We start from the raw sequence: 27005 nt of genomic DNA, 5'->3' as shown, positions 1-27005 counted from the left end.
ACATCAGCATTATACCATTTTATAGAAACCTACGTCAGCATTATACCATTCCATTGTTACCTACATGAGCACTATACTATTCAAAAGTGACCTTCGTCAGCTTTATACAATTCCATAGTTACCTATGGAATACATTATACCATTTTATAGTGACCTACATCAGCACTATACCATTAAAAAGTTATCTACGTCGGCTTTATACCACATCATAGTTACCTAGGCCTGCGTTATCCCATTCCATAGTTACCTACGTCAGCATTATACCATTCCATAGTTACCTACGTCAGCATTATACAATTCCATAGTTACCTACGTCAGCACTATATCATTCCATAGTTACCTACGTCAGCACTATATCATTCCATAGTTACCTACGTCAGCACTATACCATTCCATAGCTACCTACAGCTCCATTATACAATCCCATAGTACGTACGCAAATCCTTTCTAATGTGCTTCAAGCTGATAAATGGGGAGTGCAGTCTTAAACTATAATATCGTTAGTTTTAGGCATAAATTGATAAAAAAGAAACTTTATTGTAAAATTTATATATAGAGCATTGTCTTCATTCGTCAATAATATTTTGTTGATTGCCAATTCTCAGTTTTGCAAGTCGTATTGACCAAACAAATAAAATCATTGAAAGAATGAAGCTTCCAGGCCATAATATCATCATTGATAATTGCCAGGTCGAAATTTTTCTGAGTCCAGGCAACAATAACATAGTGTTCCCTCCTAGCATGTTTATTGTAAAAGTAAATATAGCGAGGGCTGAAGTTTGTTGTCCTGATGGAGCTTGTTCCACTATTACCGTTGTTATAATACCACCACACATATCATGAAAAAATCCCCCAGTAACCAATGAAAGGAAACACCATGGCGGCGGTAGACATAACGATAGTACTGCAGCAGGTATGGACAATGACTGAAATAAAAAAACAAATAAACACGCAATTATTTTAACATGTCAATTAACGCTATCTCAACCTTCACATGTGTTCAATTTTAACCATTCTGTAAACACGTTCAATTAATGCTATCTCAACCTTCACATGTGTTTAATTTTAACCATTCTGTAAACATGTTCAAATAATGCTATCTCAACCTTCACATGTGTTCAATTTTAACCATTCTGTAAACACATTCAATTAATGCTATCTCAACCTTCACATGTGTTCAATTTTAACCATTCTGTAAACACGTTCAATTAATGCTATCTCAACCTTCACATGTGTTCAATTTTAACCATTCTGTAAACACGTTCAATTAATGCTATCTCAACCTTCACATGTGTTCAATTTTAACCATTCTGTAAACACGTTCAATTAATGCTATCTCAACCTTCACATGTGTTTAATTTTAACCATTCTGTAAACATGTTCAATTAATGCTATCTCAACCTTCACATGTGTTCAATTTTAACCATTCTGTAAACACGTTCAATTAATGCTATCTCAACCTTCACATGTGTTCAATTTTAACCATTCTGTAAACACGTTCAATTAATGCTATATCAACCTTCACATGTGTTCAATTTTAACCATTCAGTAAACACGTTCAATTAATGCTATCTCAACCTTCACATGTGTTCAATTTTAACCATTCTGTAAACACGTTCAATTAATGCTATCTCAACCTTCACATGTGTTCAATTTTAACCATTCTGTAAACACGTTCAATTAATGCTATCTCAACCTTCACATGTGTTTAATTTTAACCATTCTGTAAACATGTTCAATTAATGCTATCTCAACCTTCACATGTGTTCAATTTTAACCATTCTGTAAACACGTTCAATTAATGCTATATCAACCTTCACGTGTGTTCAATTTTAACCATTCTGTAAACACGTTCAACTAATGCTATCTCAACCTTCACATGTGTTCAATTTTAACCATTCTGTAAACACGTTCAATTAATGCTATCTCAACCTTCACATGTGTTCAATTTTAACCATTCTGTAAACACGTTCAATTAATGCTATCTCAACCTTCACATGTGTTTAATTTTAACCATTCTGTAAACATGTTCAATTAATGCTATCTCAACCTTCACATGTGTTCAATTTTAACCATTCTGTAAACACGTTCAATTAATGCTATCTCAACCTTCACATGTGTTCAATTTTAACCATTCTGTAAACACGTTCAATTAATGCTATATCAACCTTCACATGTGTTCAATTTTAACCATTCTGTAAACACGTTCAATTAATGCTATCTCAACCTTCACATGTGTTCAATTTTAACCATTCTGTAAACACGTTCAATTAATGCTATCTCAACCTTCACATGTGTTCAATTTTAACCATTCTGTAAACACGTTCAATTAATGCTATCTCAACCTTCACATGTGTTTAATTTTAACCATTCTGTAAACATGTTCAATTAATGCTATCTCAACCTTCACATGTGTTCAATTTTAACCATTCTGTAAACACGTTCAATTAATGCTATCTCAACCTTCACATGTGTTCAATTTTAACCATTCTGTAAACACGTTCAATTAATGCTATTTCAACTTTCACATGTGTTCAATTTTAACCATTCTGTAAACACGTTCAATTAATGCTATCTCAACCTTCACATGTGTTCAATTTTAACCATTCTGTAAACACGTTCAATTAATGCTATCTCAACCTTCACATGTGTTCAATTTTAACCATTCTGTAAACACGTTCAATTAATGCTATCTCAACCTTCACATGTGTTCAATTTTAACCATTCTGTAAACACGTTCAATTAATGCTATCTCAACCTTCACATGTGTTCAATTTTAACCATTCTGTAAACACGTTCAATTAATGCTATCTCAACCTTCACATGTGTTCAATTTTAACCATTCTGTAAACACGTTCAATTAATGCTATCTCAACCTTCACATGTGTTCAATTTTAACCATTCTGTAAACACGTTCAATTAATGCTATCTCAACCTTCACATGTGTTCAGTTTTAACCATTCTGTAAACACGTTCAATTAATGCTATCTCAACCTTCACATGTGTTCAATTTTAACCATTCTGTAAACACGTTCAATTAATGCTATCTCAACCTTCACATGTGTTCAATTTTAACCATTCTGTAAACACGTTCAATTAATGCTATCTCAACCTTCACATGTGTTCAATTTTAACCATTCTGTAAACACGTTCAATTAATGCTATCTCAACCTTCACATGTGTTCAATTTTAACCATTCTGCAAACATGTTCAATTAATGCTATCTCAACCTTCACATGTGTTCAATTTTAACCATTCTGTAAACACGTTCAATTAATGCTATATCAACCTTCACATGTGTTTAATTTTAACCATTCTGTAAAGATGTCCAATTAATGCTATCTCAACCTTCACATGTGTTCAATTTTAACCATTCTGTAAACACGTTCAATTAATGCTATCTCAACCTTCACATGTGTTCAATTTTAACCATTCTGTAAACACGTTCAATTAATGCTATCTCAACCTTCACATGTGTTCAATTTTAACCATTCTGTAAACACGTTCAATTAATGCTATCTCAACCTTCACATGTGTTCAATTTTAACCATTCTGTAAACACGTTCAATTAATGCTATCTCAACCTTCACATGTGTTCAATTTTAACCATTCTGTAAACACGTTCAATTAATGCTATCTCAACCTTCACATGTGTTCAATTTTAACCATTCTGCAAACATGTTCAATTAATGCTATCTCAACCTTCACATGTGCTCAATTTTAACCATTCTGTAAACACGTTCAGTTAATGCTATATCAACCTTCATATGTGTTCAATTTTAACCATTCTGTAAACACGTTCAATTAATGCTATCTCAACCTTCACATGTGTTCAATTTTAACCATTCTGTAAACACGTTCAATTAATGCTATCTCAACCTTCACATGTGTTCAATTTTAACCATTCTGTAAACACGTTCAATTTTTGCTATCTAAACCTTCACATGTGTTCAATTTCAACCATTCTGCAAACATGTTCAATTAATGCTATCTCAACCTTCCCATGTGCTCAATTTTAACCATTCTGTAAACACGTTCAGTTAATGCTATCTCAACCTTTAAATGTGTTTAATTTTAACCATTCTGTAAAGATGTACAATTAATGCTATCTCAACCTTCACATGTGTTCAATTTTAACCATTCTGTAAACACGTTCAATTAATGCTATCTCAACCTTCACATGTGTTCAATTTTAACCATTCTGTAAACACGTTCAATTAATGCTATCTCAACCTTCACATGTGTTCAATTTTAACCATTCTGTAAACACGTTCAATTAATGCTATCTCAACCTTCACATGTGTTCAATTTTAACCATTCTGTAAACACGTTCAATTAATGCTATCTCAACCTTCACATGTGTTCAATTTTAACCATTCTGTAAACACGTTCAATTAATGCTATCTCAACCTTCACATGTGTTCAAGTTTAACCATTCTGTAAACACGTTCAATTAATGCTATCTCAACCTTCACATGTGTTCAATTTTAACCATTCTGTAAACACGTTCAATTTTTGCTATCTAAACCTTCACATGTGTTCAATTTCAACCATTCTGCAAACATGTTCAATTAATGCTATCTCAACCTTCCCATGTGCTCAATTTTAACCATTTTGCAAACACGTTCAATTAATGCTATCTCAACCTTCACATGTGTTCAATTTTAACCATTCTGTAAACACGTTCAATTAATGCTATCTCAACCTTCACATGTGTTCAATTTTAACCATTCTGTAAACACGTTCAATTAATGCTATCTCAACCTTCACATGTGTTTAATTTTAACCATTCTGTAAACACGTTCAATTAATGCTATCTCAACCTTCACATGTGTTCAATTTTAACCATTCTGTAAACACGTTCAATTAATGCTATCTCAACCTTCACATGTGTTCAATTTTAACCATTCTGTAAACACGTTCAATTAATGCTATCTCAACCTTCACATGTGTTCAAGTTTAACCATTCTGTAAACACGTTCAATTAATGCTATCTCAACCTTCACATGTGTTCAATTTTAACCATTCTGTAAACACGTTCAATTTTTGCTATCTAAACCTTCACATGTGTTCAATTTCAACCATTCTGCAAACATGTTCAATTAATGCTATCTCAACCTTCCCATGTGCTCAATTTTAACCATTCTGTAAACACGTTCAATTAATGCTATCTCAACCTTCACATGTGTTCAATTTTAACCATTCTGTAAACACGTTCAATTAATGCTATCTCAACATTCACATGTGTTCAATTTTAACCATTTTGCAAACACGTTCAATTAATGCTATCTCAACCTTCACATGTGTTTAATATTAACCATTCCGTAAACACGTTCAATTAATGCTATCTCAACCTTCACATGTCTTCAATTTTAACCATTCTGTAAACACGTTCAATTAATGCTATCTCAACCTTCACATGTGTTTAATTTTAACCATTCTGTAAACACGTTCAATTAATGCTATCTCAACCTTCACATGTGTTCAATTTTAACCATTTTGTAAACACGTTCAATTAATGCTATCTCAACCTTCACATGTGTTTAATTTTAACCATTCTGTAAACATGTTCAATTAATGCTATCTCAACCTTCGCATGTGCTCAATTTTAACCATTCTGTAAACACGTCCAATTAATGCTATCTCAACCTTCACATGTGCTCAATTTTAACCATTCTGTAAACACGTTCAATTAATGCTATATCAACCTTCACATGTGTTCAATTTTAACCATTCTGTAAACACGTTCAATTAATGCTATCTCAGCCTTCACATGTGTTCAATTTTAACCATTCTGTAAACACGTTCAATTAATGCTATCTCAACCTTTAAATGTGTTTAATTTTAACCATTCTGTAAACACGTTCAATTAATGCTATCTAAACCTTCACATGTGTTTAATTTTAACCATTCTGCAAACATGTTCAATTAATGCTATCTCAACCTTCACATGTGTTCAATTTTAACCATTCTGTAAACACGTTCAGTTAATGCTATCTCAACCTTTAAATGTGTTTAATTTTAACCATTCTGTAAAGATGTCCAATTAATGCTATCTCAACCTTCACATGTGCTCAATTTTAACCATTCTGTAAACACGTTCAATTTTTGCTGCCTAAACCTTCACATGATTTCAATTTCAACCATTCTGCAAACATGTTTAGTTCATGCTATTTAAACCTTCACGTGTATTTTTGTGGAGCAATCCAACCTTATTGAATAATAAATGCAGTTATTGAGTATGTTCAACTACTTACCAATCCAATTATTAGCACAGTTATTCTGCCTATGTAACCATGTTCCCCGATGGCTCTTCTATCAGCCCATACCCCTCCAACTATCGAAGATATAATTCCCATACATGCTGGTAACCAACTCAAATATAGTTCTGTTGGATAACCAGGGTAGTAATGTTGTATATAATTATTTATATTATAGCTGTACGTGCGTCCACCGGCACATCTCGCTGCTGCCGCCAATATGATTGTCACAAAAAGTGGATTAAATAGTGGAGCAGGCAATAATGACTGATCAACGCATTTCACAGTGGTCCTGGATGGTAAGGTGGGTCCTTGTGCTAGCTACAAAAAACGCAAATGAAAATGATGACATGTTTTAATACTACTAATATAGTATTGTTTTGTATAACTGTAACAATTGATTTCAGAAAAATAATGTAACACTTAATAACACAGTATGTAGCTGTTTTTAATAAAAACAAAGTACGTTAAAGGGCGGTGGTCGTCGCACAGCGCGTGTTCGAATTTCGTGTAAACAAATAATGTATTTTACACGCGTTGAGTACGTCGCCATGAGTTCCATATCGAACAGGACGCGGCGCGACGACCGCCTCCTTTTAATTAATACTAACTCACCCATCTATGAAATGCATAACATGAAATAGTAACACTATCTGTACATATTGGTTACAAAATACACACCTGTTTGCTCGGTTCTTTGACAGTGATATATGTTATAAATGCCAAGGCAATACCAGGTAATCCAGCAACTACATACGTAGACCGCCAACCAATGTCAACGACAATTATTTTCATAATAAATGCCAAACTGAACCCAAAATGCAAACCAGCTGTAAAAATGCTCAGTGCCAAAGCTCGTAGTTCCTATCAAATAAATTAATGCATTAATATAGAAAATAAAAAACGGCATAACGCGATTCACCTTTCTGCACTATAACCATGTAGTTAGAATATCGTGTGTTATCAAACAAACCATACTAGATATACACCTCTCTGGCCTAGTCATCAGGGAATCATTAGGCGTCCTATCGTGACAAAGTGAAATATGTGACATGGGGTGAGCGTGTCTTGATGAAGTGAGAGTTTACTGTGAAAGACATATCAATATTATTGACGTGAGTATATACAATGACTGACTCATTTGTGACTCACCTGATTAAAATAACTGGAAAGTAGGCTAATAGCAAATGCTGTGAAAGGGGCTTCACTGAAAATGGAAGAAGAATAATATGATTAATGAATATATATGTCCATACAATAATTCAGAATTGACAATTAGCAACACCGACATATTCATGGATGCTGTGTCATGATGATGGTGTAAAATGGATGAACAGAAATCATCGAATTTGTCAGCAAAGTTTCCATATAGACATGATAACTGCCATCAATATGTGTTAGTTCCTGGACAATACCATTAATGAGTATGTATTGCTTTACATTGTTGCATTCATATATCATTTGTTCAATGCTCACAAACCACACTTCATTTATTTCATAATTGAGATTATTGTCATGAATTAGTTTTCGCGTATCTGTTGATCGACTTATTTAGCAAGTTACCGCCACTATGTGTGTTTATTGTATTTACAATCATGTTAACGCCCTCTTGTGTTCGCTTTACATTTTGCTACGCATGCTCTGTTCTCTCGTTGTGTTTTCCCCGCCATGCTGGTTCTGTTTTCCCGTTGAGAAATAAACGGAGTTACTCGCTCGTTAGCGCTCCAACTGAAGTGTCTGGTTGTAGTCCAAGCTCTGTATACAACAGGTCTGTGTCCATACTGGCGTGGTGGCAGCGGCCTTCGGATCTCACGTCATTGAAAGGTAATACGGACATCGTTAACTCACAAGCCTGCTATACACGTACGGACTTTACACACGCATATTGTGTACAGCCAGTCAGTCAATATATCGACTGGATAATACCGACGTTGATTTCGTTAAGCAATACTAATCATTATGGCCAACCAACAACGGGCGCCCAAGCAATGGTGTCTGTCAAAATCAGAAACAATTACTTCGTTTGAAAGCTGGCGTCAGAACCTGGTCTACACACTCTCATTAGACTCAAATTTTGCACAGTTCCTCGGTGAGGGCGTACAGTGGACAAAGCGAACCAAGGCTACACCACTGAGAGGTTTCACAGATGATGGAGAAGACATCCAGGCCGGCAGACGACAAACTGCCCAGCAGAAGGTCAGTGCCCTAGAACTAATGTTGGGGCAAATAGCCAACTTCTGTCCAATCATATCTCGCAACATGATAGTCAAAAATTCGACATCCATGAGCAATATTTGGCAGGTAATCCGTCTCCATTTTGGGTTCCAGTCCACTGGTGCACACCTGCTAGATTTTTGTAATATACACCTTGAACCAGATGAACGCCCAGAAGATCTCTTCCAACGCTTAACAGCATTTGTTGATGATAACCTGTTACGCAGCGACAATGGTATTTCACACCACGGTGAAACAATAACTGACGATGAGGAAATTTCCCCTTCACTTGAGAACTACATTGTACTCACTTGGTTACAACTAATTCATAGTGACCTCCCCAAACTGGTTAAACAGCGGTATGGGACTGAGCTGCGGACACGGACTCTAGCTTCTATAAAGCCCGAGATCTCGCAAGCATTGAGCTCACTTTTAGATGAAATCCACATGACTGAGGACGCCACTGTCATGCTCTCTGCTTCTTCAAGGCCTCAGAGGGGACGCATCACACCAAAACCAGTGAGATATCAAAAGGCTCGGCCCAGGGAACGCAAAAGCCGCTCATGCCCATTATGTAAGCAGGCCAGCCGTCCAGACAACCATTTCCTCAGCGAGTGTGACTTCCTGCCGGACCAAGATCGTAAATTCATGACCAAGGCCAGACAGATTGTTAATATACTCGATGACGTTCCCCAGGACACTCAACAGGGCGATGATGATCTCAGTGACTCTGACACTGCAGACGTCCCTACTGCCCTTAGAATACAGGTTCGTCAGTCACCATATATTGATACATTTTATGGCCACCAGGTTACACGTCTTACCATCGACAGTGGTGCCACAGGCAATATGATTCTACTGGCCACCGCAAAACGTCTCGGCGTCCCAATAAAGTCTAGTTCTCAATCAGCACGTCAAGCAGATGGTTCATCTCCCCTAAAAGTTGTGGGCGAGACCAAATTCGCAGTGAGTCGCGATGATACGAATTTCAAGTTTGAAGGCCTCGTTGTCGAGAATCTCGATGTTGAAATACTCGCAGGTACCCCTTTCATGGAGGCCAATGATATAAGTGTTCGTCCAGCCAAGCACCAAGTCACTGTGGGAGACAACACTACATATACATACGGTTCATCGCCAAAGGGCAGTCATCGCATTCGCCGGACACTCATACTACGCGCACCACCAAAGTCAACAACAATTTGGCCCGGTGATTTCATTGAACTTGACTTGCCTACAGAAATCAAAGACTCAAGCGAGGCATTTGCACTTGAACCACGAGTAGAATCTCGCTCGCTCTCAGTCATATCATCTGACAAGCCATGGCCTGCTCCAAACATTTATTCAACCATATCGGGTAAAATTCGGATTCCGAACCAGACCAACACACCCCAAAATTTGAAACGCAATGAACATTTTTGCCAAATATGTCCTGTCTTCGTACCACCGACAAACAAAGACAGCATAGACACTACACTTCATGTAACATCACCACACAAATCAGTTCTTCCAGAAAAGAGCTACTCAGATTCGGTTAAAATTGACCCCGACCAACTCCTCTCTCCGTCTCACCGAGCAAAGTTCGCAACATTACACCATGAATATAATGATGTCTTCAACACTGCAATCAAGGGTTATAACGGTGCTTCTGGCCCATTTCAAGCAGTCGTCAACATGGGTCCTGTTCAACCACCGCAGCGCAAGGGTCGTGTTCCCCAATACTCCCGTGACAAGTTGGCTGAGTTACAACAAAAGTTTGACGAACTTGAAGAGCTCGGTGTTTTTGCTCGCCCGGAGAACGTACATGTCAATGTAGAATATGTGAACCCCTCATTCTTAGTCAAAAAATCAAACTGTGAATTCCGTCTTGTCACCGCTTTTGCAGACGTTGGCCGCTACAGTAAGCCACAACCCGCCCTCATGCCAGACATCGACAGCACACTACGCCAAATTGCACAATGGAAGTATATCATCACCACCGATCTCACTAAGGCCTTCTACCAGATTCCCCTGTCACACGAGTCACAAAAATACTGTGGCGTTGTAACCCCATTCAAAGGTGTCCGCGTATACGTGCGTTCAGCCATGGGAATGCCAGGCTCTGAGACAGCGTTGGAGGAGTTAATGTGTCGCGTACTTGGTGACATGCTTGAGGATGGTAGCATTGCCAAACTCGCAGATGATCTGTACTGCGGTGCAAATACAATCGAGGACCTTCTTGTAAACTGGAGACGTCTCCTGTGTAAGTTAGCAGCCAATGACTTAAGACTGTCACCATCGAAAACTGTCATCTGCCCGGCAACAGTCACAATTCTCGGTTGGGTATGGAATGAGGGAACCATCCGCGCAAGCCAACACCGTGTCTCTACGTTGTCGTCATGTTCCCCACCGGAAAAGATACGCAACCTACGATCATTTATAGGCGCATATAAGGTCCTAGCTAGAGTGCTACCAGGCTGTGCTTCTCTTGTTGCTCCACTAGAAGATGCGACTATTGGACAACAATCCCAAGATAAAATTCAATGGTCGGATGAGCTTCGCGATTCCTTTCGTGTTGCTCAGGCAGCATTATCATCAAATCACACGATCACACTCCCCAGACGCACAGATCAGATATGGATCGTCACTGATGCAGCCATTAAAAAACACAGTGTTGGGTCCACCATGTATGTCTCACGTGGTGACAAGCTCCACCTCGCAGGTTTCTTCAGTGCCAAGCTTCGAGGCCGTCAGGCAACATGGCTTCCATGTGAAATTGAGGCCCTTTCTATTGCCATCGCAACAAGGCACTTTGGGCCATACATCATTCAGTCCCACCATAAACCGTGTATCCTTACCGACAGTAAGCCATGTGTGCAAGCATACGAAAAACTTTGTCGGGGTGAGTTCTCAGCAAGCCCACGCATAACAACATTCCTCTCTTCTGTTAGTCGTTACCAGGCCAACGTGCGCCACCTGGCGGGCAAGGACAATATTCCATCAGACTTTGCCAGCCGCAATGCCGCAGAGTGTACCACCCCTACCTGTCAGATATGTTCGTTTGTAGAACGTGTGGAAGACTCGGTTGTCATGAACACATCCGTTGAAGACATATCATCAGGAAATAAACGCCTACCATTCACCAATAGGGCAGCGTGGCAAACTATCCAGTTGGAATGCGCTGATTTAAGACGCACACATTCTCATCTCACCCAGGGGACTCGTCCATCTAAAAAGCTAACTAACATCAAAGACGTCAAACGCTACTTCAACATCGTCACTATTGCCAAAGATGGTCTACTTGTAGTCAAGCGTACTGATCCATTCGCTCCACCTCGCGAGTGCATTGTTGTACCTCGACAGGTGTTAGATGGCCTCCTGACAGCAATTCATATTCGTCTCAGTCACCCGTCTTGTTACCAAATGAAGCAGGTCCTCCATCGTTATTTTTTCGCACTGGACATGGACAAGGCAATCCAACACGTATCCACCTCTTGTCACCAGTGTGCCTCACTTAACAAAGTACCTCACACAGTTGTTAAGGAATCAACTTCAGATCCACCAGAATCTGTGGGCAGTTTATATGCAGCAGATGTAATTAAACGTGAAAGACAATTAGTCCTAGTCGTCAGAGAATGCGTCACGTCATACACCACAGAGTGCCTCATAGAAGACGAATGCAGTGAAACATTGCGCAACGCCTTACTGCGACTTTGCATTGACCTGAGCCCCCTTGATGGTCCACCCGCAGTTATACGAACAGACCCAGCTCCAGGTTTTGTAGCCCTATCAAAAGACAGCCTTCTTCGAAAATACCGTCTGAATATTGAGGTCGGCCGCATCAAGAATCGCAACAAAAACCCTGTCGCAGATAGAGCAATACAGGAAGTTGAGGATGAGATTCTCCGCCAGGATCCACTGTGCGCAACTATTACGCCACTCTCCCTCTCCATAGCAATCGCTCATGTTAACTCTCGCATACGTTCAAGTGGCTTATCGGCACGTGAAATGTGGACCCAAAGAGACCAATTTACCAATTACCAGCTTCCTATTAGCGACCGTAAACTTATTTTAGACCAACACACGAAACGTTTGGCTAACCATAAAGCTAGCGAGAAGTCAAAAGCTCCTACAGTAAAAACCACCAGTGCACCCAAACTTGAAGTTGGGGACCTCGTCTATCTGCACTGTGACCGCAATAAGTCTAGTGCCCGCGATCGCTACTTAGTGACTGGTATTGATGGCCAATGGCGCAACATCCGCAAGTTCCGCGGTAGTCAACTCAGGCAAACGTCATACCGTGTCAAAGAGTCGGAATGTTATATCGTACCTTCTCCGAAAGACACCGATCAAAACCCTATGTCATATCATCTGGACGAAGACGACACTCCACTATCTCCAACACATCCACCAATACCACCAAGTATACCTTCCGATCTAACACCGGCAACAGGTTGCACTGACACTCCCTTAGAAACTGAGTCGCAAAGTATTGGCTCAATAAACCCAATATTGTTGACTCCTGGAGACCAGACACCAACATCCCTGGCTGATGATAATCCAAAAGTCATGCAGCCCGTTCAACATAGACGATCAAGCCGTAACCGCCGCCTTCCGGAACATCTAAAAGACTACGTCATGGACTTTTAAGTCTGTATTCAGTTTAGATTATTTTTTGTGTCTTTCCAAAAACAATTTTGAATTATCATGTTGCCTGTCATTTTTCCCTCATGCGTTTTCTTTAGTCTTTTCGAAAATGATGTAAATTAAAGACAATAAGTGGTTACGCCACTATGTGTGTTTATTGTATTTACAATCATGTTAACGCCCTCTTGTGTTCGCTTTACATTTTGCTACGCATGCTCTGTTCTCTCGTTGTGTTTTCCCCGCCATGTTGGTTCTGTTTTCCCGTTGAGAAATAAACGGAGTTACTCGCTCGTTAGCGCTCCAACTGAAGTGTCTGGTTGTAGTCCAAGCTCTGTATACAACAGGTCTGTGTCCATACTGGCGTACTAGTGAGTGGCTGTGTTATGTCTGTCATCATTTAGACTCATGCGAGGTCCTGGACGGAACTTGACTCAGTGATTTGGAACTAATTACGATATAACCGTCGCTATTCGGACTACTATTTCTGACAGTTGGTATTTGCAGTTATTAATATAGTGAACGATTAATCAAAAGATATGACGTGTCCAGTACTTAGTGTGATTGGCGATGTGCAAATTGAATGTGTGAAGGTTACGCCTTGTGTCTTTAAACTTATTTGTAATTGGTTAAGTTTTGATACGTAAAAAACGGTTTAAGTCCTTGGTCCCGGAGAGAACTCCACGAGGCGAGAGAGTCTAGGTCAGTGCTGGGCAGAGTCTCAGACGAGACAGCTATTGGAACGTGTTTCGTTGTGTGCGTCTATTTGACTGTAAAGCTTAAGTGACTTTCCCGGTCCGGTACCTCAAGCAGACGTGACATAGAGACAGAGACAATAATTCCCCCTGGCATTATATTAATATTATGTGAAGATCGTTCTCGTAATGAAAACGTCAGTGGTTGATCATAGGATCTGAGATACAAGATGGTTGATATGACAATTCATTTTAGTCGAGACGTCCATTTCGATATTGTACAGGCGTTAGTTTGGCGAGAACTTCTTTTCCCAGTTTTAGTCCACATCAAGTGAGAACAAAGAAAACGTTTAACTGTAACTCCTACCAATACAGTTTTACAAACATAGTAATGTGTCGTGTCTGTGCAAAGCATGCTTTTATAGTGCAATCACTTAAATGTAAACTTACAAAAACGCAATTGCCAATCTGGTGACGGCAATATGCCAGTATTGTGTTGCCAGTCCACCTAATATCACCATAAAGCTCCATAAAACAGCTGAGATTGCTATCACATTCTTTCTGTTACTTTTATTTTTTTCTAAGATAAGTCCTACAGGAACACTGGTGAAACTGAATATAATATTAAATAATGGTCCTGCTAACAATTGGTATTCATAACCAGTCCCTGTGTAATACCAACCACAGACTGCATTGGTCCTCTCTTCGTCACATCTGGAATTATATAATAGTTATCATTACAATACTAGTTATTCAAAAGATGTATTAATTTTCAAAACTAAATACATTCTGACTTTTGAATCCTGAACCACAATATACTTACAATGTGCTGTCTTGTTTACACACATCGATTTCCTGTGTCTTACTGAGTGATCTGCATTCACGTTCCCCAAAGTGTATCTCATTTGCCATCTGAACATTAGTCGCTACCAGCACAAATCTGTAACACCAACAATGTTTATTTTGTATACATATTTATAAATATTACATTCATTTTATTAAATGAAATACATACATTTTATTGTTATACCAATATTTGGTTTCTGTCACATTTCGTAGCGGTGCTTGATTAAATAGCAGTTGATGTAGTAATGATGTAATGTGATTGGCTGAGCAGCAGCCACCTGGGTTCGTACACAATATTGCAGAATGTAATTATTCAATTTATTGTACAACGTTTTGGCCGTGAATGCTACTTTCCCGTTCAGTGTTGTTGCGTGTATTACGTTTACGTGTAATTTTATTGTGACCTGCATTATGTATTCAAGTCAAGTCAACTGGCGTAAGGTTGTGTTTAAACAAATTTGTCCTGAACCCATGACCCGGAACTGCAACCTTCATTTATACTACTTTAGTTGATGTAACTTTATATGGTAATTAAAACTCATTAGCTCAAAAGATACCAGAGTGCGTAAATTTGTTGTCCTTTCTTACGATGTCCTTATTGTGTGCGAGTGATCGAACATGACTTACGGATCCAAATAAACCCGAACATGCGACGGTTTCATAAGAAAAACTGTCCTTTTCCCAGTGAATGTGAACTATTTTAAATTGGATGTGGATTCTGAATGAAAACTGTACACTATCGAACAAAGGCACTTAAAACAATAGACACTTATCGATAAAATTACTATAAATAATACCCAGAATGCATAACAGTAAAAATTGATACAAATTTATTATTGTATTGGCAGTGATATGAATGTACAAGACAATGCGGATCAATACACCAGTATGTTGACTGTTATATTGCCCTAGGCAAGACGATGCTGACAAATAAACCAGTATGTTGACTATTATATTGCCCTAGGCAAGACGATGCGGACCAATAAAACAGTATGCTGATTGTGATATTGCCCTAGGCAAGACGATGCGGATCAATACACCAGTATGTTGACTGTTATATTGCCCTAGGCAAGACGATGCGGACCAATAAACCAGTATGTTGACTGTTATATTGCCCTAGGCAAGACGATACGGACCAATAAACCAGTATGTTGACTGTTATATTTCCCTAGGCAAGACGATGCGGACCAATAAACCAGTGTGTTGACTGTGATATTGCCCTAGGCAAGACGACGCGAACCAATAAACCAGTATACTGACTGTTATATTGCTCCAGGCAAGACGATGCGGACCAATAAACCAGTATGTTGACTGTGATATTGCCCTAGGCAAGACGATGCGGACAAATACACCAGTATGTTGACTGTAATATTGCCCTAGGCAAGACGATGTGGACCAATAAACTAGTATGTTGACTGTGATATTTCCCTAGGCATGACGATGCGAACCAATAAATTAGTATGTTGACTGTGATATTGCCCTAGGCAAGACGATGCGGACAAATACACCAGTATGTTGACTGTAATATTGCCCTAGGCAAGACGATGTGGACCAATAAACTAGTATGTTGACTGTTATATTGCCCTAGGCAAGACGATGCGGACCAATAAAACAGTATGCTGATTGTGATATTGCCCTAGGCAAGACGATGCGGATCAATACACCAGTATGTTGACTGTTATATTGCCCTAGGCAAGACGATGCGGACCAATAAACCAGTATGTTGACTGTTATATTGCCCTAGGCAAGACGATACGGACCAATAAACCAGTATGTTGACTGTTATATTTCCCTAGGCAAGACGATGCGGACCAATAAACCAGTGTGTTGACTGTGATATTGCCCTAGGCAAGACGATGCGGACCAATAAACCAGTATACTGACTGTTATATTGCTCCAGGCAAAACGATGCGGACCAATAAACCAGTATGTTGACTGTGATATTGCCCTAGGCAAGACGATGCGGACAAATACACCAGTATGTTGACTGTAATATTGCCCTAGGCAAGACGATGTGGACCAATAAACTAGTATGTTGACTGTGATATTGCCCTTGGCAAGACGATGCGAACCAATAAATTAGTATGTTGACTGTGATATTGCCCTAGGCAAGACGATGCGGACAAATACACCAGTATGTTGACTGTAATATTGCCCTAGGCAAGACGATGTGGACCAATAAACTAGTATGTTGACTGTTATATTGCCCTAGGCAAGACGATGCGGACCAATAAACCAGTATGCTGATTGTGATATTGCCCTAGGCAAGACGATGCGGACAATAAACCAGTATGTTGACTGTTATATTGCCCTAGGCAAGACGATGCGGACAAATAAACCAGTATGTTGACTGTTATATTGCCCTAGGCAACAAGATGCGGACCAATAAACTAGTATGTTGACTGTGATCTTGCCCTAGGCAAGACGATGCGCACCAATAAACCAGTATGCTGACTGTGATATTGCCCTAGGCAAGACGATGCGGACCAATAAACTAGTATGTTGACTGTGATATTGCCCTAGGCAAGACGATGCGGACCAATAAACCAGTATGTTGACTGTGATATTGCCCGAGGCAAGACGATGCGGACAAATAAACCAGTATGTTGACTGTGATATTGCCCGAGGCAAGACGATGCGGACAAATAAACCAGTATGCAGACAGTGAGTATATCATCAGTTTAATTTAATGTATTGTCTCTGCTTGCAGATTTGTCATTGCTTGTGTCAGCTGGCAGTTTGTGACACCTATCCCTTCGAATCATGTGATGTAGTCAGTTCAAACAAATATCGATGAAAGCAACTCGAAACATGTCACATTGGTCCACACTGAGGGGGTATTTTAGATATAATTTCCATCAGTCTACACTGAGGGGGTATTATAGATATAATTTCCACCAGTCTACACTGAGAGGGTATTATAGCTATCATTTCCACCAGTCTACACTGAGGGGGTATTATAGATATCATTTCCATCAGTCTAAATTGAGGGGATACTATAGATATAATTTCCACCAGTCTACACTGAGAGGGTATTATAGCTATCATTTCCACCAGTCTACACTGAGAGGGTATTATAGCTATCATTTCCACCAGTCTATACTGAGGGGGTATTATAGATATAATGTCCACCACTCTACACTGAGAGGGTATTATAGCTATCATTTCCACCAGTCTACACTGAGGGGGTATTATAGCTATCATTTCCACCAGTCTACACTGAGGGGGTATTATAGATATAATGTCCACCAGTCTACACTGAGAGGGTATTATAGCTATCATTTCCATCAGTCTACACTGAGGGGGTATTATAGATATCATTTCCATCAGTCTACACTGAGGGGGTATTATAGATATAATTTCCATCAGTCTACACTGAGGGGCTATTTAGATATAATTCCCATCAGTCTAAATTGAGGGGGTATTATAGATATCATTTCCATTAGTCTACACTGAGGGGGTATTATAGATATCATTTCCATCAGTCTACACTGAGGGGGTATTATAGATATAATTTCCATCAGTCTACACTGAGGGGGTATTATAGCTATCATTTCCATCAGTCTACACTGAGGGGGTATTATAGATATAATTTCCATCAGTCTACACTGAGGGGGTATTATAGATATCATTTCCATTAGTCTACACTGAGGGGGTATTATAGATATCATTTCCATTAGTCTACACTGAGGGGGTATTATAGATATAATTTCCATCAGTCTACACTGAGGGGGTATTATAGATATAATTTCCATCAGTCTACACTGAGAGGGTATTATAGATATCATTTCCATCAGTCTACACTGAGGGGGTATTATAGCTATCATTTCCACCAGTCTACACTGAGAGGGTATTATAGCTATCATTTCCACCAGTCTACACTGAGGGGGTATTATAGATATAATTTCCATCAGTCTACACTGAGAGGGTATTATAGATATCATTTCCATTAGTCTACACTGAGGGGGTATTATAGATATCATTTCCATTAGTCTACACTGAGGGGGTATTATAGATATAATTTCCATCAGTCTACACTGAGAGGGTATTATAGATATCATTTCCATTAGTCTACACTGAGGGGGTATTATAGATATCATTTCCATCAGTCTAGACTGAGGGGGTATTATAGATATCATTTCCATCAGTCTAAATTGAGGGGGTATTATAGATATCATTTCCATTAGTCTACACTGAGGGGGTATTATAGATATCATTTCCATCAGTCTACACTGAGGGGGTATTATAGATATAATTTCCATCAGTCTACACTGAGAGGGTATTATAGATATCATTTCTATTAGTTTACACTGAGGGGGTATTATAGATATCATTTCCATTAGTCTACACTGAGGGGGTATTATAGATATAATTTCCATCAGTCTACACTGAGGGGGTATTATAGATATAATTTCCATCAGTCTACACTGAGAGGGTATTATAAATATAATTTCCATCAGTCTACACTGAGGGGGTATTATAGATATAATTTCCATCAGTCTACACTGAGAGGGTATTATAGATATCATTTCCATTAGTCTACACTGAGGGGGTATTATAGATATAATTTCCATCAGTCTACACTGAGAGGGTATTATAGATATCATTTCCATTAGTCTACACTGAGGGGGTATTATAGATATCATTTCCATTAGTCTACACTGAGGGGGTATTATAGATATCATTTCCATCAGTCTACACTGAGGGGGTATTATAGATATCATTTCCATCAGTCTACACTGAGAGGGTATTATAGATATAATTTCCATCAGTCTACACTGAGGGGGTATTATAGATATCATTTCCATTAGTCTACACTGAGGGGGTATTATAGTATATTATTTCCATCAGCTAAACTGAGACGGTGTTTTGGATATTAAGTGACCATCAGTCCGCGCTTTTACGTTGTATCAAAAGGAAAAAGTACACAAGGACATTTTCTGTCATTTTGAGACATGGAAAAGCGAGCCCAAACGATGTGCAATCTGTAAATGGATTTCCGATAAAATAGTAATCGTAAAAGAATAGAGGGATTTGTCTGAAAAAAACAGGTCAATAATTATTCGGCGTATTTCTAAAGTTTTTAAATTTAAAATGGTTGCAAAGTGATACATAGTCTTTTGAACTCGTTCAATTTTATTAGCAAGAAATGTCTGTGAAGGATACTACACCTGAGTACTCAACACTAATGTTGTATATAAAGTTTTAATATAATGAACACTGTCAAAAGATTTACCTTCGTTTTAGAAAACCTAACATTTAAATACTGACTTTCCGTTTTCGACATTGTGATTTTTTTGGTTTTGAGGGGAACCCTGAAAACAACTGAACAAATCATAACGAAATGTATTACATTTTCACGCCAATCATTATTGCCATAATTATTATTTACACAAGAATACTACAGAAACAATTTATTAAATTCTCTATATGTGCATGATATCTGCTTGAATTATGACTAAAAGAAGCTGAATAAAATTACAAACTATGTAGTGTGTTCAACAACTTTAATACTTTAACTTTAATAAATATGATTTTACTTGGTAAAATACTTGATAAAAACGAAAACTTTCACAATCTCGAAAACGAAATTTCTGTATCGGTAGTGTTATTAGTGTAAGTTAGGCGATAATTTATATGATGGAAAGAGATACCCTCAAGTAAATTTGTGTCGAAAGAACTAAAAAATCAAACTAACAACATGATCTCGTTACTTTAAAATGGTAGGCGATATTTACGGTATGGTGAATGTTGTCGCTATCATGTCGGAAACCGTTTGTTCGGTATTTTAGATATCTGGAAGGCAAGTACGAGTTTATTGTTGGGGTTTAGGCTGCTACCGTATCTCGATATAATTTCCACTTTGTTAGCAACAACAATAGAAATAGGATAGAAAGGGGCAAAATATCACGGTATCACTTGGTGACTCTTTTGTGTACCACGTGGTAATAAAGAGACACAGGTCGCATTGTGTGCATGGATTGAAACCGGTGCACGTGGCACCAGTTCGTCCAGTTTCCAACGTGGTGTTTACTTTTTTTTTCCCAATTCAATCACCACTACCGTCCATTCAAAATCAAAGAAATTGTTTGAAATCTATGCAAAAACTGTAATGAAAATAATACACATAGTATGGTAGGTCTGGTCGATAGGGATATCAACTGTGTGACTTGAATATCATTATGACGATTTGTATCGATCCCTAACAACTATAGTACTCTTCGTAAACGGTATTACCGGGAAGGATAGTCTCCCGACCACAGTAAACCGTGTACTCTCCGGAACAAGAATGTGATGATATCGTACGCTGCTCAGTTGGTACTAGATTATCATGAGGAAGTAGTTTATATTCTATATAGCTGATACAATCTTGTAAAAATAGTATTTTAAACTTTAATACCGGATATTTATTTGAACCAGTGTTTCGTCGTAATTATACATTCTATAATTTCAGTATTACCAAGTGGTCTATCAGATCCGTAGAAGCCCCCCCCCCCCCATAGCAAACATGCGCGAATCCAGCAACGCCGCACTACATAAAGGGATGGTTCTCAGTCTCAAAACAAATTAAAGCAATGGTAAATCATTACAACTTACCTACCAGCCTGGTTGCACATAAATAATAACATAGTTATAAAAACCACATATAACGGGTACTTATTATCCCAAAGTAATTTACAATAACTAATATTCGAGTCACGTGATGAAACCTCCATCACATCCATGTGATTATTGGAACGGCTGCGCAACGGTTAAATAACAGCGCACCAAATGTGTAGTATTGTTCTCAAATGACTATTCTATTTTACTCCGGAGGGGGTGTCTGGATCATTTGATTATCAGCGAGTTATCAAAATTGTTTATTTCGTTCGTGATGACTCCCTAGTACCATGTGATCAGCAAACTATAGTAAAGACTAATTGCTTACGTGTGGATGAAATGAATCACGTGATTATTATTCTTGGCGTGGGTATTGATTCCATTTATCGTTATGGTGATTCCAAATACTTGAAGTGCACTATGTTTTATCTATGTATCTTACACCAGTCTAGGACTTAAGATGATTTATAAAAAATATATATCAAATTATAATATTTTTTAGCTATATTGTAATTTTATATTATATTTCAATAATAAAATAGTACGCAACTTTACGATTTGACCAATGTTTGGTCCCCGCTACCTCGCTACTAAGTGTATATGTATCTTTATAAATATTTTAAAAGAAGAGAAAAACGGGTTTGTTACGCCGAGATATTATGTTTATGTGAACTTGGAGAGTTGCACACATTGTGGTGATATATTGTTCAGCTACACACGTATACCCATGTTATTGAAGGCTTCGGGACGCCGGCCGCTCCCGCCTACCCAACTATATTTCATCAGCGACGCATATGTATGTGCTGCTGCAACCGTTTTTTTTTTCTTGTAATGCTACATCGACGTGAAAAAATATTTGCTCTTCGAATCTTCTTTGTGCAATAATACCATAACAACAAATGGATATGTCGCATACGACTTATTTCCCACTTCCGTGTCACTGAGAATGTTCTAGAACCGTACTGTGTCTGGGTGGAATATTCTATTTTTTTTAGAAACTGGTTGAATAGATAATAGAACACTGTAGGAGGCAATAGAAGGTAATGGAACATTCTAGAAATTTATAGTAAATTCCAGACTCATTATAACTTTAACTTTATTGACATTATTCTTTCTATAGAAGATGAACATAGTCAAGTGAAATAAAAAAAAGTAAAAAGGATAATCAAAAAATTCAAATAACAGATTAATTAAAAGGCAATTAAAAGGTAGTGCAGAATCAGGTGTTTTATTAATACATACACACCTGTTTGCATTATAAACACACCAAGCTTAATGTGGCAGTTTGTCATAATGTAAAGAAATTTATCGGGATGATCCATTGAAATAAAATTAGGATTATCCTTATGTAAGTCTGTAAAAAGTATCTGCCTCATTTTATTGTGCTGTGGGCAGTCCATAATGTAATGGTACTCATCCTCAACTGAGTTATTGTCACATCTTGTGCAGATTCTGTGTTCCAGTTTTGTTTTTGGTCTAGTATACCTCCCTTTCTCAATCATAAGCTGATGGTCACTAATTCTTAATTTACAAATATATTTTCTATATTTTGAATTATTCACATCCATCAAATATTTTTCCATTTCGAAGTTTGTTTTAAACTTCCTGTAGGTGCGAAGTTTGTTGAGCTCTCCTGAATCAGATTTTTCTAAATTAATGTCACTCTTCCACTTTTTTGAATAATCATCTTCTATTTTTTCTAAAACTCCCTTCACACTTTTACTATCCCCCTTCCAGTAATCATTAATATTATCAACACCAGTTATTTGACTGATTGTTGTTGCCCACTTTGTTTTGTTATCGATATTGTAAGACATTGCCTCATGAATTAGAGTGTTTTCTTTCACAGTGCATGATCTATGCCAGTATTTTATCATCATTTTATTAATAAATACTGACAGTGGATGTCTACCCAGCTCTCCTCTTACAGCCAAATTTGTTGCAGACTGGTTAACTTGAAGGAGTAGTTTGCACAATTTTATGTTAATTTTTTCGATGACTGTTTTGTCTGTATACTTTTCTATCCCCCAAATCTCACAGCCATATGTTAATATAGGTCTAATAACATGATCAAAGACATTCAGCCAAGTTTTTATATTAATTTTGGTAGACCCACTAAGAGATTTTTTAATAAAGAAAAATGCTTTGACTGCCTTTTTATATAAATTTTCTTTTGCCAAATCAAACTTTCCATTTGGCTTAAACTCCATACCTAAATATTTATAACTACTCACAATATCAATTTCTATATTATTATAATAAAAATTGTATTTATGATTGAGCAACCTGCCATTTTTGTTAAAGACAATTACTTTGGTTTTGGAAGTGTTTACTTCCAAATTCCAATCAGTGCAACAGGAATGTAGCTTAGTAAAACAATTTTGTAACCCTTCCTCTGTTTCAGAGAGTAATACTAAGTCATCTGCATAAAGTAGGCTACTTATTGATGACTTTCCAATTATATGTATGCTGATGTAATGGTCTATTTATAGACAGTGCAGGTATATATAGGGGATTTGTTCAGCACTGATTTCAGATCGGAAATCTCGTTGAATGGTATTGGAGTTTAAGTATCTAGTCATTGGAGTAGTGGAGTTTTACCGCGTTATTGTACTTGATGTTTGCTGAGTATAATAATACCAGTACCAGTTGAAACCTCATCTGTTGGCTCCGTGTTCGTATTTTATCATCGCCGCCAGGGAAGTCTTTCTGTTACTGTTGCCATTTTGGTATTTGAACCATCACACCTGTACTATACCAATTACGGTATATTATATATTAAACCGAATTGAAATCAGAGCAGAATGGGAAAGAATGCTGGGTAAAATCAGCCAAGACAATGGAATGTAAGCAAATAACACCGAATAAACGGCAAGGTAGATACTACGTCAAATTATAGTAAACACGTACTGCGTGCGTGACTCGAACCGGCGCTCGCGTACGGCACCAAATCGCCTAGCTTCACGCCACTACACGTCTTCCCCTCGGCCACCGGGCATCCCCCAAAAAGGATGCTTAATAACCGAGCTTATTACGTGCAGAGAACATGAAACCCGTCCACGCGATCCGCGCCACACAGCGTGGCCAGAATGCGGCAAAGGCCTTCAGATCTGGCTGTAGTAGGATGGTGAAAGTAATGGTACAGCATTATAACAGTGAATAAGTACTGAGAAATAATTTTAAACTCATAGTTGCTGTCGACATAGGAAGTAAAGTAAGCAAATAACACCGAATAAACGGCAAGGTAAAGACTATGTCTAATTATAGTAAATACGTACTGCGTGCGTGACTCGAACCGGCGCTCGCGTACGGCACCAAATCGCCTAGCTTCACGCCACTACACGTCTTCCCCTCGGCCACCGGGCATCCCCCAAAAAGGATGCTTAATAACCGAGCTTATTACGTGCAGAGAACATGAAACCCGTCCACGCGATCCGCGCCACACAGCGTGGCCAGAATGCGGCAAAGGCCTTCAGATCTGGCTGTAGTAGGATGGTGAAAGTAATGGTACAGCATTTTAACAGTGAATAAGTACTGAGAAATAATTTTAAACTCATAGTTGCTGTTGACATAGGAAGTAAAGTAAGCAAATAACACTTGAATTTAGTTTTATCCCCTGTCGCATTTCTAGCCACGAACGTGAGCGCGGTGAATATGACAATTGAGTTTCACTTCCTTTTTAATGCTAACTATATAATGCACAATCAGTAGATTCCCGTCAGTGTTTCAATCAACAGTCAATCAACACTTTTGTTAGATTACTATAAGGTCCACATCCAAACTTGGTAAAATATGTACTTATTGCTTATTTCCATTTGCGTTTCAGATATTATTAATTAGTTCTGTTGCCTTAAACAATGTATTTTACTTTTCACCTTGTCCGTATCATTGAAAGTGAAAATGTATATTAAAGGAAATGTGTGTTGTCGTCGTCGTTGTTGTTGTCGTTGTCGTTGTTGTTGTCGTCGTCGTTGTTGTTGTTGTTGTCGTTGTTGTTGTTGTCGTCGTTGTTGTTGTTGTTGTCGTCGTCGTTGTTGTTGTCGTTGTCGTTGTTGTTGTCGTTGTCGTTGTTGTTGTCGTTGTCGTTGTCGTTGTCGTTGTCGTTGTTGTTTTGAATAACTGTTAATGTGTACATGATAACTTGGGTAATTGTAATCCAAAATTATTAAACTATCCTGACAAAAAAACAAGATGTAAGTTAAAGCGGGGGGGGGGGTCGTCGCTTGCGCACGCGTGGCAATTGAGTCCCAAGCGACGACGATAACAACAAACGCTAAGAACGCAAATGCTCATGGGCAGACGATTGTTTGTAATAAATGACACGCAATGGCCATCTGACGCATGCGCAGGTGACGACTCCCCCGCTTTAATTAATATAAGCACTTCTATGAATAACCCTTCGAGTACCAAACTTTTGATCGAGATCTGAAGCCAGTAGAAAATTATGACGTCAGTACAAAAATACGTAATAGACAAAATGATACATCCACATTTTGGAAGAAAAAAACAGCACTCAAAGAATGGTGATTTAATTTAATTTAATTTAATTTAATTTAATTTAATTTAATTTAATTTAATTTAATTTAATTTAATTTAATTTAATTTAATTTAATTTAATTTGGCTTGGTTTGGTTTGATTTAATTTAATTTAATTTAATTTAATTTAATTTAATTTAATTTAATTTAATTTAATTTAATTTAATTTAATTTAATTTAATTTAATTTAATTTAATTATGTTGAATTATTTTTAGTCGGCAAACAAAGTATATAAAATATGTATATAACTTTGGAAATATAACATGTATGTGTATGTGTTATTCTTCTAGAATAAAAAAACATTCTAATGCACAATTTCACTCGAAAATAGTAGTAGTTATTTTATTATATTATATTATGTCCATGCTTACTGTCTTTACACACACACACACGCGCGGGCAATGTGAAATATACGACCGCTGTATAAAAACATTCTGTCTGTATGTTTAAATGAAGATAAACGCGTTGCGCGATTGGTATGAACATTTATGTAGCTTCCACGCAATTTGCTAAATGAAATGTTAAACTATGTTAAACACCTTCTTCCAACACTCATCTCGTTGACAGTCAATATTAACAAATAACAAACTATATCATCATTGTCACAATTTTTCGTTGTTCTTGTTAATGGCTTCTGTTAGGAATGTGTGTTACAATCAGTTGACCTTGTTACGTGTGATGTTAACTGCCACACGGCTATAACACATTACTAAAAGTACGAGTGACTTACCTGCTGGCTTGGTTACACATACATAATAACATAATAACAACAACCACGTATAACGCATATTTGTTCTTTCCTAGTAGTTTGAAATACGCCCGACATTGTCTGCATATTGGTAAGCCTATGGGATTCATGTAGTTTCAGTGTATTCAACAACCACCACACTACACAATATAATAGAAAATAAATACCAAGCTATCATACCAACCTGTTACATGCTTGTGTTGTCACAAATCAACGAAGTATATTGAGGATAAAGCAATATTGTCATGACAACATGTGCACAGACGTGCATAATGCTTTGATAAATTATGCTGCATAATTTAGTATATTATTTTAACTTACAGATGGCATGGTTACCTTCCAGCTGTTAAACCTGACTAAATCTCATATGCAGTATAATATTAATTACCATCCACCAAAACATAAATCTGTTGTGTTATTTTGAATATTAAACGATAATCACTCGTTGCAAACAGCTGCACTCGTCTATCCAATTTCACACGCTC

General features: G+C 37.8%; 2 protein-coding genes across 3 annotated transcripts; one reads left to right on the top strand and one right to left on the bottom strand.

The window, feature by feature from the left end:
* Positions 1–517: 517 nt before the first annotated feature.
* Positions 518–26687, bottom strand: LOC100376077 (uncharacterized). Of its 2 annotated transcripts, none has more exons than XM_085492006.1 (7): positions 26503–26687; positions 14613–14729; positions 14240–14503; positions 7413–7467; positions 6942–7124; positions 6258–6581; positions 518–926 (listed from the first exon to the last, which is right to left on the bottom strand). In XM_085492006.1, exons 1-7 carry the CDS (start codon positions 26628–26630, stop codon positions 567–569), a joined length of 1431 nt encoding a protein of 476 aa, XP_085348132.1. In that variant the 5' UTR covers positions 26631–26687; the 3' UTR covers positions 518–566. The 2 variants fall into 2 exon arrangements, with proteins under 2 accessions (XP_085348132.1, XP_085348133.1); XM_085492007.1 differs by lacking the exon at positions 26503–26687 and adding an exon at positions 21233–21386.
* On the top strand, positions 9324–13100 carry LOC144364209 (uncharacterized). Its single transcript, XM_085492343.1, has one exon. It carries the CDS (start codon positions 9324–9326, stop codon positions 13098–13100), a length of 3777 nt encoding a protein of 1258 aa, XP_085348469.1.
* Positions 26688–27005: the final 318 nt, after the last annotated feature.

This window comes from Saccoglossus kowalevskii, chromosome 17 (assembly GCF_978046115.1).
Source record: "Saccoglossus kowalevskii chromosome 17, keSacKowa6.1, whole genome shotgun sequence".
Classification (NCBI taxonomy): domain Eukaryota; kingdom Metazoa; phylum Hemichordata; class Enteropneusta; family Harrimaniidae; genus Saccoglossus; species Saccoglossus kowalevskii.
This window is presented reverse-complemented; position numbering and strand designations above follow the sequence as displayed.